The following is a 20,445-nucleotide window of genomic DNA, read 5'->3' as shown; positions in this document are numbered from 1 at the left end:
CTTAGATATTAGACCCTAGGGCCCACCAAATAAATTAAAATAATTATTAATTAATACAAGAGTCCAGACACCTCTCATGCTTGAGAGTCATTCACCATGACAATGATAAGCAGCAATTGTTACAATGGCTCTCACAATTCACTTATCTTACCCTAGATCCGGTTCATCTCTTAATTAATAAAGAGTCCGTCCTTTATTACCAACCATGAACCATTTAAGATAACACAATATCCGCAATTTGTATTTCCGGTATATGATCGTTGTCACATACATATAAATCACTTGTGTAGTCAAATGGACAACCTCAATTTAAATACCAAATTGAACCAATACATTGCATCCACCACATATAGACAAAGCATTCATAAACCTTAGATTAATGAAGGAACAAAAAGTCTTTACAATCCGTTAAATTTTCTATGCTAGGGCATACAAAACCATCATTTTTATCATCATAGTGAAATCCCTTCAACCTTTGAACATGGCCCAATTTTTTAGTGAACCAAGTAAAAATCTGTGTGTTCTTGTTGTGTGTGTTTAATATGTTTTTTCTTTATTTTCTGCTTAGTTTCGTAATAATAATTTCTAATTAAAGTACTAAAGATGTTTTGAAGAGTAAAAAAGGAACTTCTATATCTTGTTTACTGAGACGACTAGTCACAGGTTGGGATGTTGGGGGAGAAGCTACAAATATATAATGACCAAAACTTGAGTAATGTGGCGTGGAGTAAAACCAAAATTTCTACCAATCAGCCATTCACTTGGTATAAGGTATGCAAGTCAGTTTTCATATTTAGTCACAGATAAAATCATTATAAGTACATCAAATTAAAACAAAAACAAATAAAAAAGAATATTTTTTTTGGAAATTAATGAAAAGAATATTCTTTTACAAGGAAATATTGTTTTCTTTAAAGGTTACAAGAAAAAAGTTGTTTAATTAGCTGTTTTAAAATTAATTACTTGAAGATTTCATTAACTATAATCTGACATGATGATAAATTTGGCAGACAGTATTTGACAGGCCTAAAGGAAATGACCCAGTCGCCTTGGACCTTAGCACAATGGGCAAAGGCGAAGTTTGGATTAACGGGCAAAGCATTGGTCGCTATTGGGTCTCATTTCAGAACTCTAAAGGAACTTCTTCCCAAACTCTGTACGTAACAATTACTTCTCATCACTTTTCTTTTTTTTTTCACCAATACAAAAAAGAAGAAAAGAAGAAATTTATTGATACAAATATATTTAATAATATATATATATATATATATACAGAGAGAGAGAGAGAGAGAGAGAGAGAAAGAGAGAATGGGTTTAATATATTTAATTCCTCAAGGAGAGGAAAACACAATGAAGAGTAAAAAAGGATGGCTCACGAAGAGGGCACAAATAATCAAGGAAGCATAAACCTTAAGAGGACTCCTTCAACGTCAGGTTCTCCCTTAGTTATTGTGTTACTTTATCAAAGTTCACAATCCAGAAATGTTGTAAAACTTATTACCAAAGCCCATATGAACAGTTTGGACTGTCAGATGGCCAAACAGGCATGCTGACATGTTTTCAGGCCAAGGCCGAAGAATGTTTTCAACCCCAAATGAGTGTTTTTCACGTGGAAACAGGCAACGAGCAATACACATTGCTATGTTGTTACGTATACTTTTTTTGGGCAAATTCTATTGTATATGGCCTCAAAACCCCATTTTTCTGACTTTTAGGAGGCCTATTGAATATTTGGGAATTTTTGTTCATGACCTAAACGAAGATGGATTGTTCTGAATTTTTATATTTAGTAATTTTTAGTGATTAGATTTCTTATACTATTGTTTTGTAATTTTTTGAGAAAGTTATTTTTTAGGCTTATTTTTAGCGTTAGTTTTCTTTTGATATTAGGTTTTCTTATGTTATAAGGTTTCCTAATGCTGCTAGTTTCCTTATGGAGGGTTTTCTTTTCACTATAAATATATATATTGCATAGAGTATAATTACACATTCAATTATCAATACAATATCATATTTTCTTTGCAAGTTTTCTCTTAACTTTATAGATTCAAAGTTGTTATCATTTCTTCGTGAACATTCATAGCTTTTGCTTCATCAATTGGTATCAAAGCTGTGTCTTATCATAGACTGATTCCAGATGATCGTGGTGGTGACAACCTCATTGGCGATGAAGATCGACAGGGAGTGGCTCTTTTAAGGACTGAAATTTAGGACTTTCAACAGATAACCCAACAGGAACTACAAGATATACAAGCAACCCTTAGATTGGGTCTAGAGCAAAATCGTGATAACAACATGTTACGGTTACATAACATTGACGGAGATCGCTTTCGTCCTGTTTGTGATCGTAACCCCATCCCCATCCTGCGGCGTAGTTAGCCTACGTACGAGGAAGACTTCACTGATGATGAAGACTACGCTGAAAAGGTGTTTGGGGGACATAGAGGTGCATGAAGATATCGGGATCATGGAGATCATGATTCTAAGAATTTTTGTATGAATGTGGACCTCCCCGTTTTAACAATCCATTAATATTAAAGAATTCTTGGACTAGGTAGCAGAAATATAGGGATTTTTTATTACATGAATATTCAAGAAGATAAGAAAATAAAACTAGTGGCGTACAAACTGAAGGAAGGAACTTCTTCGTGGTGGGAAAAGCTACAGGTTTCTTGTGCATGGCAAGGGAAGGCACGAGTATGCTCTTTGCAAAAGGTGAAACGTCTACTAAGGGCCAGATTTCTACAACCATAGTATGAGGAAGTATCAGGATTGCAAGCAGGGGAGTAAAACAGTTCAGGCCTATACTAAGTAATTTATTCTATTATCATCACGTAATAATCTAATGGAAATTGAGATGCAGCAGCGCTTGTTATCTGAATGGTTGTGATTTTCTATTCAACATAAGGATTCAATATATACGATTTACACTACAAAAGAGGCCATCAATGTAGTGATGAGGGTAGAGACATATTTGGAAAGGTCGAATTCACAAGCAGGCTCCAAAAATTACTTTGATTCGTCGCTCTTTGCAGCGAACAAAGCAAAATAGCCCATGAACCCTTAACTTTCTGTTACAGCAACACATGATTCGTGTAGCACCAGTACACAATCGAAGAATGTAGGAAAAGTTTTTGTAACGAGTTATGAAGTGCCCAAAAATAATCCCTACAGTTGGCCAAGCCCTAATAAGTGTTATCGATGCAAGCAGCCAGGGAGTGGATCTAACCAATATCGTAAAAGAAGCGTAGTAAAATTAATAAAGCCTGAGGACGGGGATCAAGAGAATGATTCTAAATATGGGTTGCCATCCAATAATGAGGATGATGTGGTAGGAGAAAATGAGGGAATGTTACTTTCACATTCTCTAGTAATGCGAAGGTTGCTACTAGCCCTAAAGAAAGATAAGCATCCACAGAGGCATTCCTGAGAAGGTGCGTTGAAACTCTGTGATGTTATTATTGATAGTGGCAGCGGCAAGAAAATTGTGTCTAGGACGATAGTCTAGAAGCTAGGGCTAAAAATAAAGTACCATCTAAGTCCCTATAAAATTAGCTGGATTAAGAAAGGGGCAAAAACAAGAGTGAAAGAGTTTTTCTAAGGCTTCAATACCTAAAGGAAAATCAATTCTTTTGATTGGAACTGAGCATCGATTTTTTTAGGGTCCAATGATTGAAGAGGATTTTTCCAAGGCTTCACAAGCTAAAGGAAAATCAATTCTTTTGATTGGCAGTGAGTAGCAGTTTTTAAAAGAGGGGTTTCCAAGGGCGATAGTCCAGAAGTTAGAACTAAAAGAAAATCAGTTATTTTGATGGGGAGTGAGGAGCTATTTTTTTAGCCGTGGTCCAGAAGCTAAGGTTAAAGGAAAATCAGTTCTTTTTAGCCATGGTCTAATTCTGTTTTTTAGCTGTGGTCCAAAAGTTAGGGCTAAAGGAAAATTAATTCTTTTTTTAGTTGTGGTCCAAAAGCTAGAACTAAAGGAAAATCAATTCTTTTTTTAGCCATGGTCCAAAAACTAGGGTTAAAGGAAAATCAGTTCTTTTTAAGTTCCTATGATAGAATTGGGTCCTATGGTAGAAGAGAGTTTTTTCTAAAGTTTCACAAGTTAAAGAAAAATTAGTTCTTTTAATTGGCAATGAGCAGTAGTTTTTATAAAAGTGGGTCTTATTATAGAAAAGGTTTTTTCAAGGCTTCATAAGATAAAGGAAATCAGTTCTTTTGATTGGCAATGAGCAGTATTTTTTATGGTCCTATGATAGAAGATGGTTTTTCCAATCTTCACAAGTTAAAGGAAAATCAGTTCTTTTTATTGGCAGTGAGTAGCAGTTTTTATAAAAGGGCAATAATTCAGAAGTTAATGCAAAAAGAAAATCAATTCTTTTGATTGGCAGTGAGGAGAAATTTTTTTAGCCGTGATCTAGCAGCTAGGGCTAAAAGAAAATCTGTTCTTTTTAGCCATAATCTAACTCTTTTTTTAGTCGTGGTCCAAAATATAGGGCTAAAGGAAAATCAGTTCTTTTTTTAGCGGTGGTCCAAAAGCTAGGGCTAAAGGGAAATCTGTTCTTTTTTTAGCGGTGGTCCAAAAGTTAAGGGTAAAATAAAATCAATTTTTTTTTTTTTTTTTTTTGTGGTGGTCCAAAAACTAGGGCTAAAGGAAAATAATTTCTTTTTAGGATCCTATGATGGAAGAGAGTTTTTCCAAGGCTTCACAAGCTAAAGGAAAATCAGTTCTTTTCATTGGCAATGAGCAGTAATTTTTATAGAAGTGGATCCTATTATAGAAGATTTTCAAAGCTTCACACGCTAAAGGAAAATCAGTTCTTTTGATTGGCAGTGAGCAGAACTTTTTATGACAGAAGAGGGTTTTCCAGATCTTTACAAGCTAAAGGAAAATCAGTTCTTTTGATTGGCAATGAATAGCAGTTTTTAGAAGAGGGTTTGTCCAGAAGTTAGGGCTAAAAGAAAATAAGTTCTTTTGATTGGCAGGAGCAATTTTTTTAGCTGTGGTCCAGAAGTTAGGGCTAAAGGAAAATCAGTTCTTTTTAGTCGTGCTCTAGTTCTTTATTTAGCCGTGATCCAAAAGTTAGGGTTAAAGGAAAATCAGTTCTTTTTTTAGCTATGGTCCAAAAGGTAGAGCTAAATGAAAATCAGTTCTTTTTAGGATCTTGTGATAGAAGAGAGTTTTTCTAAAGCTTCGCAAGCTAAAGGAAAACCAGTTCTTGTTAGCATATATTTTGATTGCCAGTGAGCATTAGTTTTTATAGAAGTGAGTCCTATTATAGAAAAGGTTTTTCCAAAGTTTCACAAGATAAAGGAAATCAATTCTTTTGATTGGCAGTGACCAGTAGTTTTTAGGGTACTATGATAGAAGAGGGTTTTTCCAAGTCTTCACAAGGTAAAGGAAAGTTAGTTCTTTTGATTGACAGTGAGTATCGGTTTTTAGAAGAGGATTTTCCAAGGGCGATGTTCCAAACGTTAAGGCTAAAAGAAAATCAGTTCTTTTGATTGGCAGTGTGGAGCAATTTTTTTAGCCGTAGTCCAGCAGCTAGAGCTAAAGGAAAATCAGTTCTTTTTAGCCGTAGTTTATTTCATTTTTTAGCCGTGGTCCAAAAGATAGGGTTAAAGGAAAATCAATTCTTTTTTAGCGGTGGTCCAAACGCTAGGGCTAAAGAAAAATTAGTTCTTTTTTTAAACATGATCCAAAGCCTAAGGCTAAAGGAAAATCAGTTATTTTTAGGGTCCTATGATATAAGAGAGTTTTTCCAAGGCTTCACAAGTTAAAGGAAAATCAGTTCTTTTGATTGGCAGTGAGCAGTAGTTTTTATAAAAGTGGATCCTATTATAGAAAATGGTTCTTTTCAAGGCTTCATAAGCTAAAGGAAAACCAGTTCTTTTGATGAACAATGAGCAGTAATTTTTAAGGTCCTATGATAAAAGAGGGCTTTTCCAAGTCTTTATAAGCTAAAGGAAAATCAGTTCTTTTGATTGGCAATGAGTAGCAATTTTTAGAAGATGGTCTAAAAGTTAAGGCTAAAAGAAAATCAGTTCTTTTTATTGGCAGTGAGGAGCAATTTTTTTAGCCATGGTCCAGAAGCTACGGCTAAAGGAAAATCAGCTCTTTTTAGCCATAGTCTAGTTCTTTTTTTAGCCGTGATCCAAAAGTTAGGGCTAAAGGAAAATCGATTCTTTTTTTAGCTGTGGTCCAAAAGGTAGAGTTAAAGGAAAATTAGTTCTGTTTTTAGTTGTAATCCAAAAGTTAGGGCTAAAGAAAAATCAGTTTTTTTAGGGTCCTATAATAGAAGAGAGTTTTTCTAAGACTTCACAAGCTAAAGAAAAATCAGTTATTTTGATTGCTAGTGAGTAGTAGTTTTTATAGAAGTGGGTCCTATTATAGAAGAGGTTTTGTCAAAGTTTCACAAGATAAAGGAAATCAGTTCTTTTAATTAGCAGTAAGCAGTAGTTTTTAGGGTACTATGATAAAAGAGGGTTTTTTCAAGTCTTCGCAAGTTAAAGGAAAATCAGTTCTTTTGATTGGCAGTGAATAACAATTTTTAGAAGAAGGTTTTCCAAGGGTGATGATCCAAAAGTTAGGGTTAAAAGAAAATCAGTTCTTTTGATTGGCAGTGAGGAGAAATTTTTTTATCCATGGTAGCAGCTAAGGCTAAAGGATTCTTTTTAGCCATAGTCTAGTTCTTTTTTTAGCCGTGGTCCAAAAGTTAAGACTAAAGGAAAATCAGTTCTCTTTTTAGCCATGGTCCGAAAGGTAGGGCTAAAGGAAAATCAGTTCTTTTTAGGGTCCTATGATAAAAGAGAGTTTTTCAAGGCTTCACAAGTTAAAGGAAAAACAGTTTTTTTGATTGGTAGTGAGCAATAGTTTTTATAGAAGTGGATTCTATTATAGAAGAGGGTTTTTCCATGGCTTCACAGGCTTAAGGAAAATCAGTTATTTTGATTGGCAGTGAGCAATAGTTTTTAGGGTCCTATGATAGAAGAGGGTTTTTCCAAGTCTTCACATGCTAAAGGAAAATCTGTTCTTTTGATTGGCATTAAGAGGGTTTTCCAAGAGTGATGGTCCAGAAGTTAGAGCTAAAAGAAAATCAGTTTTTTTGATTGGCAGTGAGGAGCAATTTTTTTAGCCATAGTCCAGAAGTTAGGGTTAAAGGAAAATCAGTTCTTTTTAGCCATGGTCCAAAAGTTAGGGCTAAAGGAAAATTAGTTATTTTTTTAGCAGTGTTCCAAAAGCTAGGGCTAAACAAAAATCAGTTCTTTTTAGGGTCCTATAATAAAATTGGGTCCTATGATAAAATAAAATAAAATAAAAAGGTTTTTCCAAGGTTTCACAAGCTAAAGAAAAATCAGTTATTTTGATTGACAGTGAGTAGTAGTTTTTATAGAAGTGGGTCCTATAATAGAAGAGGGTTTTTCCAAGGCTACACAAGCTAAAGGAAAATCAGTTCTTTTGGCAATGAGCAGTAGTTTTTAGGGTCCTATGATAGAATTTCCAAGACTTCACAAGGTAAAGGAAAATCAGTTCTTTTAATTGGCAGTGAGCAATAGTTTTTTTAGGATGCCAACGAATCCGGATAGATTTTAACACTGATAGTTTGAGAAAAGGTGTCTAGTACAACTAATGCTTAGAGAATTCAAGGACTTCTTTCCAACCGAGTTGCCCATTGGACTACCTCCTATGTGAGAAATTCAACACATAGATCTTGTGCCTGGTGTTAGTCAGTTGCAATTATCGTATTATCACATGAGCCCAAAAGAAAGTCTGATTTGTAGTATCAAGTTGAGGACTTGATTCAGAAGGGGATGGTGCGAGAGAGTACGAGTCTATGTGTTGTTCCAACTTTGTTAGTACCGCAAAAAGATGGCAGGTGGCGTATGTGTATAAATAGTTGAATCATCAAATACCACGGCTAGATGATATATTAGATATACTGGTTGGTTCGAAAATATTTTCAAAGATTGATTTAAAGAGTTGTTATCATTAGATTTGTATTAGACTGGGAGGCGAATAGAAGACTACTTTTAAGATAAATGTGGGTCTGTATGAGTGGTTAATGATGTTGTTTGGGTTATCTAACTATTTAGATGATATCCCTGATTAATAATCAGTTAAAAATGGAGCATAAGTCACACTTAAGAGAAGTATTGACAGTCCTGTAGAAAATAAGTTGTACATTAATCTGAAAACAATTTTATCACCACCACTTTACTGTTTTGGGGATATCCGGTGAGTGTTGAAGGCATTCGGGTGGATGAGGAGAAGGTTCAAGTAATCCGAGAGTGGCCCACTCTAAAAATAGTAGATCATGTACGCAATTTTCATGGTTTACTGACATTCTATCGAAGGTTCATTAGGAATTTTAGTTGTATTAGTATAATTGCTCCCATTATTGAATGTATGATGGGAAAGTTTCATTAGGGTGAAGAGGCAGAACAGAGCTTTGTATTAATTAAAGATAAGCTATTAACTGCACCTATTTTAGCATTGCCATGCTTCGAGAAATTGTTTAAAGTGAAGTATGATGCCTCAATTGTAGGAGTTGGTGTTATATTATCCCAAAAGGGCACGCCAGTTGCATTCTACTGTGAGAAGCTTAGTGATGCGAGGAAAAAGTGGACTACCTATGAGCTTGAGTTGTATTCAATGGTACGTGCATTAAAAGTTTAAGAACACTATATGGTTCAGAATGAGTTCATTCTTTACACTGATCATCAAGTTTTGAAGTTCATCAATAGTCAGAATATTGTTAACCGGAAGCATGCCCGATAGGTTGCCTTTTGACAGAGATTTACTTTCTCTTTAAGGCATAAATCAAGTCAGTAAAATAAGGTAGTTAATGCACTCGGCAGAAGAACAACACTCTCGGTGACTTTACGAGCTGAAGTTATGGAGTTTGACTGTTTGAAGGAGTTGTATAAGGAAGATGATGACTTTAAGGAATTCTAGGTAAAGTGTTAGACTGGGTAGGATGCTGAGGGTATGCATATATAGGAGGGATTTTTATTTCTGATGAGTTCCCTTTAGGAATAGATTATACGTGAATTGCATGGTGGTGGTTTGGGTGGATAAGACCGTAGCTTTGGTTGAAGAGCGATACTATTGGCCACAACTTAAAAGGTATGTAGGAAACTATGTGAAAAGGTGTTCGATTCGCCAGTCTGCTAAGGGTAAGTCTTAAAACACTGATGTTTATCTCCCTCTTCCTACATCAGATTTTCCTTGTTAGGATTTGTCCATAAAGTTTGTCTTGGGGCTTTCACGCACTCAACGAAAGGCAAATTCAGTTTTATGGTAGTTGATCGCTATTAGAAGATTTCGCACTTCATAGCTTGCAAGAAGACCATAGATGCCACACATGTAGCAAATCTATTTTTCAAGGAGATCGTTCTTCTGCATAGAGTTCCTAAGTCCATTAATTCTAATAAGGATACCAAATTCCTATCACACTTTTGGCGGACATTGTGGAGACATTTTGATACATCTGTGAATTTCAGCAATAATAGTCATATGCAGTCTGATGGTTAAATAGAGGTGGTTAGTCAGACTTTAGGGAATCTAATTCATTATATTTTTGGAGAAAAGCCGAAACAGTGGGATCTTGCATTGGAATAGGCAGAATTTGCTTACAATAATATGGTTAATCAGTCAACTGAAAAGTCACTTTTTGTTATAGTTTATTGCCATCCACTGAGGCATGCACTGGATTTGGTTCCCTTGCCAAAGTTAATTGGAAAGCATGTTTCTATAGAACACATGGTAGATTGCATCAAAGCAATTCAGGATGAGGTTTGGAAGCAACGTGAAGAAGCTAATGCGAAAATACAAGGAAGCAACAGACAAGAAAAAGTGCAAGGTCATCTTTCAGGAAGGGGATTTAGTTATTATGTATCTGCTCAAGTAGAGTTTTCCTATTAGCACTTACAACAAGCTAAAGGATAAAAGGTATAGGTTATACCATATTCTAAAGAAGATTAATGATAATGCTTATGTTGTTGACCTTCCCGAGCACACATGACTATTTATCCTATATTTAATGTTCCAATTTTTTTTTAGCACTATTTGCCAGATCAGACGCACTCTTTGTCTTAACTCGAAGATGAGTTTTTTTCAATCTGGGGAAACTAATGTAGAAATGATTTTCCAAGCCTATATAGCCCGTTTGAACCGCCAGAAAGCTAAACGGGCATACTGACATAATTTTCAAGGCAGGGCCGAAGAGTTTGTCTTTTAGCCGAAGTAAGTGTTTTTTTAGTGGAAATGGACCAAAGAGCCATACTCAATTATATGCCCTGATATATGTTATTTTTCAGCCAAATTCCATCATGTAAGGCCTCAAACCCCATTTTTCGATCTAATAGGAAGCATGTTGGATATGTTAGGATTTAGGATTTTTATTCATTGCCTAAATGAAGCAAATTATTCTAAATTTTTATATCTAGTAATTTTTTGTGATTAGTTTTCTTATACTATTTTTTCGTAATTTTTGGAAAAAAAAATTAATTTTTAGGCTTATTTTTAGTAATAGTTTCCATTTGATACTAAGTTTCCTTATGATAGTAGGTTTCCTTATGTTGTTTCTTTCCTTGTGATTTAGGGTTTTCTTTTCATTTTAAATATGTGTATTGCATTTAGCAGAATCAGACATTCAATTATCAGTACAATATCAAATTTCCTCTACAAATTTCCTTTTTAACTTTATGGATTCAAAGTTGTTTATTGTTCCTTCATGAACATTCATAACTTCCACTTTGTCAAGAAAGAATACAAGGATGCAACAGCTCTGATTTAGATTGTTAATAACATCTTTTAGAAATTATGCAAGTCCTATTTTGTTTTATTTTCTTAAGAGGAAAAAAGATCATTTGTTAATTGTATTTTTAGAAAAGAGTTTCCAAAATACTACAAGCAAGCAAGTTTTTATACAATTTTATGGTTTTCAATTCTTTGAAAATATAAAATTATTCTAAAAAATCTGAACCAAGAGCCTCTAGCAGAAACTTTAACTAGCTAATCACATAAGAAAATTCTAATTCCATATTCTCTTGAAATTTACTAATTTTTATTACGACTTTAACAATTTACTAATATTGATATTGTTTTCCTATTAAAAGACGCACATAATTACACCCTTTAGTTTGTTTGTCTTAAAAATTTGCCGGTTATACCAAAAGGAAGAAGTTAATATGGTAAGACTTTCCCGTATTCTAGATGCTAGCAATTGCAAGAGATTCTGATTCCCAAACAAGAAAATATAAACTATTGAAAGACAGATCAATTAGATATCTCTTTTAACAAATTGTGTGATTACTATAACTTATTGAGGAATATCTCATAAGCTAATATTGTTTAAAAAGAAGTTGTAAGGGTTCTTTTGTAAGAGGATAATAAATAAATGAGAAATATCACACACAATATGAGGGACGTAAATGGTGATCTTGAAAAAGGAGAAGAAAAAGACACGCTAGAGGGATTGATAGTGCATGCAAGAATGTTTGTATAGTATAATATAGAATTAATGAGCTTTTTGGGGCTTGGAGAAGGTTTGGGAGTCAACTCACAAGGCAATCCAAAGCCCATCGTTATGTAGTCAAATCACTATCGACAAAGTTTAGGATATGACCCTTCTAGTTACTTTTTGTCGTGGCCTTAATTACTCAAAAGGACTTTGTGTTTATAACTCAATATCTCTTAGAGGCATTATTCGGAGCTTAAAGCTTTGTGGTTATGATTAGATTAGTTGCCCTGACGCATGCCTACTGGGTTAAATCGCCCTTTTTTTCTCATTAGGGTTAACAACAGCGTATTAAATGATTCTGGATGGTTTTTAATTGCTGTATCTAAGCATCATTAAATAGACGGGTCATGATGGTGAGCTTCTCTATCATAACACATGGTCATCGTCCCTTTGGTCTTCTTACTTCTTATCCTCCATTCAAAAATCCTTCTACACTGTCCCAGAGTACAACTTTTAAGTTGTGGTTGATCCTACCCATACCTTTTTTCCCCTTTTTAGTTGTGTGTTTTCGATGAAGGTTTTTGATTAACCAAGAGGGGGTGAATTGATTCTTGTACAAACTTTTCTTCTTTATATGATCAATACAATGTGATGAGAATAATGACTGAAACAACAATCTCACACACACTTACAAGAACTCGGTGCATTTATTAGGAAACCCCTCTCAATAAGGAAAACATTGGTTCTTGGCTTCGACCAATAAAATCTCCACTAGTTGTATGCAATTAGTTACACACTCAGTTATCTCACTCTTTGCACACACCCTTGTACAAGATGAAACACTAGTTTTCACAGCCTCTACACACACACTAGCACCACTAAGTACACTCTGTACTCTCCCTGTCCTAAACAAGACTACTTAAACCCTACAAGCTCTCACAACTCACCAAATACACATAAAAATATGTATTACAACAATACTCAAGCTATTACAAAAGAGGAGAGTGAATAATCAGCTCAAAGTATCAACACAAGCACAATGCCTTCATTCTGCTGAAACTAAGGTTTGAGGGGTAAAATAGGAATTTCTTGTCCCATAAACTCATAGATGAAATCCACAACCTTGTATCTTCATTACAGACATGCTCAGATGATAATTATGATAAATATAGCATGTATACACAAATACAACTCAAATATAGGCTTAATTCTGCAAACCTTCAAACTAAGGTTTCACAAGGTCAAAATCTGTATTGACCTTAATTATTTGCAAACCTCAACTTCAATAGCCTTGATTCAATAATAGAAACTTGCTTAAATGATAATAATGTAACTTATAGCAATATATAGTGATATTAAGTTCAGATCAATAAGCTAAACCAGATAAACAAGCTAATACATAGGTCTGAGACATCAAAATGCAGCTAAAAGATGGTCACAAACATACTTTCTACAAATGTAAAATGATTAGTTACACTTGCCTCAACCTTGTCTTAGCACCACAGCAAGCTCAAACCAAACTTAGACCTCCAACACAGCTTCTACACCAGCAAGAATCGCAACAACAGGCTTCCATTTGATCATCTACTCTTATGAATTCTCTAAGTGTATTTCTGAGCTTAAATCAAGCTTTGATCATTACAGATAATCTCATAAATGTGTGTTCATATTCAACTCCCTTTTCACTCTCAGTGCAACTTGCTTTTAGGGTTCTCTCAACGGCTTAAACCTTAGAAATTTCTATAACAGTATATATATATAGTACATTATGAATACAAATCCTATCTCAATGAGGAAATGTATATGTCACCATTATCTAATCTATAACTCCCTTGTGAATGTACCATAATGCCCCTACCACCTTTACAGAAAATATATTCATCATGCAAGCTCATTAACAGCCTCGTGTATGTATATGTATATGTATATGAATGTATAATAAGATTAATTACTAAACAAAGAATGACAACCTGCATATTCACAAACCAGGACTACAAGACACATGTCACAATAATTCTCAGCAATTTGCACTGCCTAAAAATGACACTTGATAATATACATTGCCTTATGCAACTAAGATTGTGATTACTTGATCAACTTGAGAATATGAGCAAATCAACATAATCTACCATCATACACAAATGTATTCATGTGTGAAAAGACCTAATTGCCCCTAAAATACTCTGTAGCAAAATATCACTGTCTGTATTAGGGTTTTTAACCCTGAGAGGCCTGCAGTGAGAGTCTTCAAAACAATATACCTTTCTTAGATAATTTGAATAGTCTTCTTAACACTGTGAAATGACCAAGCTACCCCTGTGGATCAATTATATGTATTGTTCAAGCCAGAATCACTTAGAACATAATATTTTAACATTTAAAAGGGTAACCCCTAATTCATAGGTAGGACCAACAATCTCCCCCTTTTGCCTTTGAATGTCAAAAACCAAAATATGTTTGAATATCAACAAGGCACTTAAATAATCAACAATGCACCAATAGAAAAATAATGAAAGCATACCAAAGGATATATATATCGTAGATTAAGGTCCATTTCTCCCCCTTTTTTGACATTAAAAGTCAAAAGGTGAAAGGACCAACAATGTTAATAAAAAGAATGGATTAGGAACAACCCTGAGAAGATCTCTAAGAGTTGAAAACCTCTGTGGTAGCAATGGCTTGGTTAAAATATCTGCAAGTTGATCTTCTGTTGGAAGATATGTAATGTTGATCAGCCATTTTTGTACCTTGTCTTTGAGGAAATGGTATTTGATATCAATGTGTTTGCTCCTCCAGTGCAAAGTAAGATTCGTGCTAATGGTTATAGCTCTTTGATTGTCACAGTAGAGCTTTAGAAGACTCAAGAATGGAATGCCAAGATCTGAAAGAGTTGTCTTCATCCAGAGTAATTGCGAACCAACTTGTGAAACAGCTATGTACTCAGCCTCTGCAGTGGAAAGAGACATTGTGTTTTGCTTCTTGCTTAGCTAAGAGACCATATTTGAGCCAAGAAGGTAACAACAGCCTGAAGTACTCTTCTTATCAGGTAGAGAACCACCCCAATCTGTATCAGATTAAGCTGTATTAGGCAATGAGGGTGAATGAAGATAATAAAGACCATATGAGAGAGTTCCTTTGACATATCTGAGGATTATTTTGGCCCAATCTGCATCAGATTAAGCTATATTAGGCAATGAGGGTGAATGAAGATAGTGAAGACCATATGAGAGAGTTCCTTTGACATATCTAACGATTATTTTGGCAACTTGTAGGTGAAAGGCCCTTGGATTGCTCTGAAATCTTGCAACTAAGCTCACAGCATACATAATGACAGGTCTTGAAGCTATGAGATACATCAAACTACCAATGATGGACCTGTAAAAGGTGGGAGTAACATTTTTTGTGGTACACTCAAGTGTAAGCTTTGTGTTAGGGCACAAATGTGTGGAGATGACCTTACTTTCAGCCATATTGAACTTCTTGAGCAATTCAGAGGCATATTTCTCTTGAGAAATGAAAATGCCAGTGGAAGATTGATGAATTTGAAGGCCTAAAAAGTACCTTAAAGTGCCGGACATTTCAAACCTTTCACAAGGTTTGCAAATTCAGGGGTCAAAGAGGAGTTTGAGCCACCATGATATCATCAACATAAATCTGCAGGATTAGGAATTGATCTTGATGTGTTCTGACATATAAGGTATTATCAACCTTGCCTTTGTGAAAACCTTGTTCCACCAAAAAGCTATGTAGCTTCTCACACTAAACTAGGGGCTTGTTTAAGACCATATTAGGCCTTACTTAGATTGCACACATATGAAGGAGACTGTGAATCTTTAAAGCCCTCAGGTTGTTCCAAGTAAACTTCTTCATTTAAATCTTCATTTAGAAATGCAGATTTCACATCTATTTAATAAATCTTGACTTGTTTGTGACAAATAAAGGATGGGAGCATTCTAATGGATTCCATTCTGGCCACTGGAGCAAAAGTCTCATCATAGTTAATTCTAGTTTGTTGAGAATACCTTTTACACACCAATCTAGCCTTATTTCTGATCACTGCACCCTTTTCATTCATCTTGTTTCTGAAAATCCATTTAGAGCCAATGCCATTCTTTTCCTCTGGCCTTGGCACAAGTGTCCAAGTGTCATTTTTTTTTAATTTAATCAAGTTTTTCCTTCATTGTAAGTCTTTGGTTTAAATGAAGAGAGTATGGAAAAGTGAGTGTATTCTTCATCATCTTCTTGTTTAAGTTCACTAAGTCTCTTCTTAGCCCTAGTTTGAATGCCTTCTTTAGGACTTCCAATGATGTTTTCAGGTTGTACTTGCTTCCGTAAAAAAGGAAATGTGGTTTCTTTTTGAACTACAGATTCTGATTGTGAAGAGTTTGCTTCATTTGACCCTGCAGGTAAACCTTCATCTTCAGAGACTGTGGATTGAGGATTCTCATCAAACTTTACATGGATTGACTCAACCATTTTAGAGGTTCTAAGATTGTAACATTTATAAGCCTTGTTGTTGGTTGAGTAACCCAAAAAGATGCCTTCATCAGCTTTTGAATCAAATTTTCTTAAGCTGTCAATGTGATTAAGGATATAGCACTTACTCCCAAACACCTTGAAGCAATGGACTGTTGCAGGTCTTCCATACCAAAGTTCAAAAGAAGTTTTGGTTGAATTTGGCCTCAGAAGCACCCTATTTATAATGTATATTGTTGTATTCACAGCTTCAGCCCAAAAACCTTTTGCAATGCCTTTTTCAAGTAGCATTGTCTTCCCCATTTCTTGTACAGTTCTGTTCTTCCTTTCTACAACACCATTTTGTTGAGGTGTGGCCACAACAGAGAACTCCTTCATGATACCCTTAACATCACAAAAGCTTTTAAACTCTCTCATGGTAAACTCAGTGCCAAAATCTAATCTCAACTTTTTGACAATGCATCCTCTTTCATTTTCAACAAGGTTGACAAAATTTATGAACTATGTAATGGCTTATGATTTTTCTTTCAGAAAGTAAACCTACATCATTCTACTAAAACCATCAATAAGAAGCATGAAATATTTACTTCCACCAATGCTTATAATTCTAGTGGGGCCACATAGATCCATATGAATTGGGTCAAGGGCCCTTGAGGTGTTCACTTCCTTGGAAAGGAATGAAACCCTTATCTATTTCCCTTGTTGGCATGCTCTGCAAGTATGATCTTTTTTGAATTTTAACTCAGTTAACCCTTTACAGCCTTGAACTTTAATATCCTTGAGATGTTTCTTGAGTGAATATATCCCAGCCTCTTGTGCCACAAAATTGCTTCATCCACAGTTGATAAATTCCACTTTGTTGGTTAAGTATCTTTAGTGATTGTGTACACATTTCTAAATGATCTATTTGTAGAGAAAAGAACTTTATATGAGGTAAGATCAACCACATTGCACTTGTCTTTGTCAAAGCAAACCTTCTTGCTTGTATCACACAATTAACTAACACTTAGTAGATTCTGTTTGTGTCCCTCAACATATAACATTTCATTGATCTCTGGTAGGTGTTCAGACTTGCACACAATTCCAATACCAACAATTTTAGCGTTTTGATTATCTCTAAATACCACATTGCCACTATCAAATTTCTTCAAGGACAAGAATTTAAGACCGTCACATGTCATGTTTCTAGAGCATCCACTGTTAGCATACCATATGTCATTGGTGTTACAAGCTTTAAAGGCTGTGTAAACTAACATATACAAACTGAGTTTAACTTTTTGGGAATCCATATCATCTTGGTTTTGACAAAGGATCTTCTTTCTTTAGCTTTCTAAGCTTGAAAGAGATCTGACTTCTTCATATCCACAAGAGTGAGTTTGATATTTTTCATGGCTGCAGTGACAAAGTCACACTTGTTAGCTTCAGTGTAGGATAGGTTTTATCAAGTAAATTATGTTTAGACCTAGTAACCTTAACAATGGGAAACTTAGCATACATTTCACCAGTGAAGGACTTAACAAACACTGAGTGAGTTTGTTTAGCCTTAGCTGCAGTGTCAAACAAGTAACCAATGCTTATTTTCCAATTCCAAATCTCAGTCATCTTCACTGATCTCTCTTCTAGAGCCTATAAGAGTTATTCTTTACATCGTTTGGTAGTCCACATATTTTGGTTAGATTAAAACTTCAATACACATGATACAATTAAAGAAATGGAGCACGGAGTTGGCAACTTCAACTTTATCTGTTTGATGAGTAAACCCTTGGACTTGTGTAACTCTGAGCTGAGTCTTTTGATTTAGACCTTCTGTAAATCACACTTCACAACCAACCTCTCACACTATTCAAGGATTTCTTCCATTTAAGTGTCACTATCCTTGTCTTCTTCAATATGTGAGTTAGGGTTTTCAAGTAATGCCATGAATAGGTACTCATTTCCTTGGCTTTCATCTGGTTTCTCTTCTTCAGGGCTTGCATCCTAATCTAAAACAAGAGCTTTCCTTCCAAATCTACCTCTCTTGTTGAAGTTCTAAGTCTTCTTCTGAGGTTGACCTTTTGAATTAGTACAATTAGCCACATAATGGCCTGACTTTCCACAACCATAACAGGTTTGCTGTGATTAGGATTTCTTTTTTAATATGAACTTTCTGAACTTTTTGGTAAGGTAAGCAACTTCATCTTCTTCAAGATCATCATCCTCAAACTTAGGTTCAACATCCTCAACCACTTCTTTGGCCTTGAGAGTTATTTCTCTTCTGTATTGTGTAGGCGCATCAATTCTCATTTCATATGCTGTGAGTGAAGCTTGAAGATCATCAATTTTCATTTGAGAGAGGTCTTTGTCTTCAAGAATAGTGACTTTAGCATTGAACCTTGAAGTTAAGGTCCTTAAGATCTTCTTGCACACTTCATAGTCTTTTACCTCTTCATCAAAAGCTTTTATGTTGTTTACAATTTCATTGATCCTGAACAAGTACTCTGAAATAGCTTCCCTTTCTTCCATTTTGCAACCTTCATATTAAACCTTGAGAAGTTGTATCTTGTTCTCCATGATAACATTATTCCCTTCATGAGCAGTATTGAGAGAATCCCACATTTCTTTAGCTGTCTAGAAATTCTTGATCCTTATGAACTCTTGTTTCTTAAGAGCACAGAATAGATCATGTCTTGCTCTTCCATCATTGCTAGAGCAGCTTTATCTTCTATTGAGGGGTTGTTTGGATTGAGAACCACAAAACCATAGATGGTTGCATGCCAAATATTCTAGGACTAAGACATGAAAAAAGCTTCCATCCTTGTTTTCTATGAATCATAATTGGACCTATCAAAACCAGGTGCTTTGTTTGTAACTTGACCTTCTTCCATTGCACAAGATCTTCCGCAGGTTGGTTAAAACCTTAAAAAGGCAGACCAAACCTCTGATACCAATTAATGAACCAAGAGGGGGGTGAATTGGTTCTTGTACAAACTTTTCTTCTTTGTATGATCAATACAATGTGATGAGAATAATGATTGAAACAACAATCTCACGCACCTTGACAAGTGCTCAATGCATTTACAAGGAAAACCTTCTCCATAGGGAGAAACCTTGGTTCTTGACCTCAGTCAATAAAATTTTCACTAATTGTATGCAAGTAGTTATGTACTCAGTTGTCTCACCCTCTGTACACACCATTATACAAAACGAAAAGATACTTTTTTTTCTTTTCTTTTCTTTGTCACATGGGACACATAAGTAAAAATAGTTCCAAACAAAAGTAGTAGTATTGCCTAAATTTAAGAAGGTTAGAAAAGTATGATAGTATATTAAGGCGTTTTTACTTCGATTTATACAGATTTGTGTGTGTGTGTGTGTGTGTGTGTTCAATTTATGGTCTACCTTATTATTGTTTTTAATTCTTTGATAGGTACCATGTGCCACGATCCTTACTTAAATCTTCTGAAAACCTCCTAGTTTTGCTTGAAGAAGTAGGCGGGAACCCTCTTCGTATTTCCTTAGACACCATCTCAATCAATTATATACATGAACATAGTCATTACGATCACCTCTATCAATGAGACAATCAAGGTAACATAAACATTGTGTGTGTATGTGTAAAAATCATATTTAATATTATGTGACGAGAAAGATCATTGGGATTATGTGTCTCAATTGATAATCGGTTGCCTATTATTCTCTCTCTGACTCTTGATTCTCGAATTGTTATTGGATATGTTAATCTTTGTTGCATTTGTTGTTGGTTAAGCAATAAGCATTACCACCAAAAATACTAATATTCACAAACTTGTACAACTTTGTATAATATGGATTAGTCTACATTTAATCCTCCTTGACTTTAAGTCTTTGACAGTAAAAAACACTCTTCTAATCTGAGGGATTACTTTTCCAAAAATACTTCCAACCCCCCCCCCCCCCCGGCGGCGGCGGCGGCCGGCGGCTGAGGGATTACTTTTCCAAAAATACCCCCACCAAGTCCCCCCGCGCCATCCCGCCGGGGGGGGGGGGGTGGTTATGTAATTCGTCCAATTGTGTAAATTTAATTACAGAGGTTCAGTCTTTTTTTTCTTTCTTTCTTGGATAATAATATTTGAACTTATATTTTCTGTTACTTGTTTCACCATACTTTTAATTAAAGAAAAGCATCAAAAATAAAATTTTAAAAGTAAAATTCATAATTATTAGCATAACTATATATTAGTTTAAATCTTATATGTTTACTCATATCATATATTATCTATACCATTATTATATTTTTAATTTTATTCAATGTGTATATATGTACAAGTATATGAAATAGACATTTGATCAAACAATTAGATTGACAAAAATAAATTTTAATTACGGAAAAGTAATTGAGTAGTAGGCTTTTCTCTCAATAAATTATCCCCTTGGTTAGTTGGGGGATGATTTTATTGTAAAAACGCTACAAGTCAAGAGAGTTAAATGCAATTTATCCTATAATATATTACTTTCAAACGAACTTTTCGTTGTAGAAGCGTTGAAG

At 34.9% G+C, this 20,445-nt stretch overlaps 1 protein-coding gene across 3 annotated transcripts in view; it reads left to right on the top strand.

Moving 5' to 3' along the window:
• The window catches only part of LOC132303187 (beta-galactosidase 6), a 36,102-nt gene extending 16,338 nt beyond the window's left edge, over positions 1-19,764 (top strand). The window contains exons 16-18 of one of the 3 annotated variants that reach the window (XM_059800346.1): positions 664-771; positions 1,011-1,156; positions 19,348-19,764. In XM_059800346.1, coding sequence (XP_059656329.1) covers positions 664-771; positions 1,011-1,156; positions 19,348-19,498 — 405 coding nt within the window. In that variant the 3' untranslated portion in view covers positions 19,499-19,764. Of the gene's footprint in view, positions 1-663; positions 772-1,010; positions 1,157-1,336; positions 1,758-2,137; positions 3,116-19,347 lie in introns of those variants that run through there. The other 2 variants (XM_059800348.1, XM_059800347.1) reach the window with 2 other exon arrangements.
• Positions 19,765-20,445: the final 681 nt, after the last annotated feature.

The sequence above is a fragment of the Cornus florida genome, unplaced genomic scaffold, assembly GCF_030987335.1.
Source record: "Cornus florida cultivar Cherokee Brave unplaced genomic scaffold, ASM3098733v1 CherokeeBrave_3.0.0_Hap2_Chr04, whole genome shotgun sequence".
Taxonomy (NCBI): domain Eukaryota; kingdom Viridiplantae; phylum Streptophyta; class Magnoliopsida; order Cornales; family Cornaceae; genus Cornus; species Cornus florida.
The sequence above is the reverse complement of the archived record's forward strand: the minus strand, read 5'-3'. Positions and strand labels throughout refer to the sequence as shown.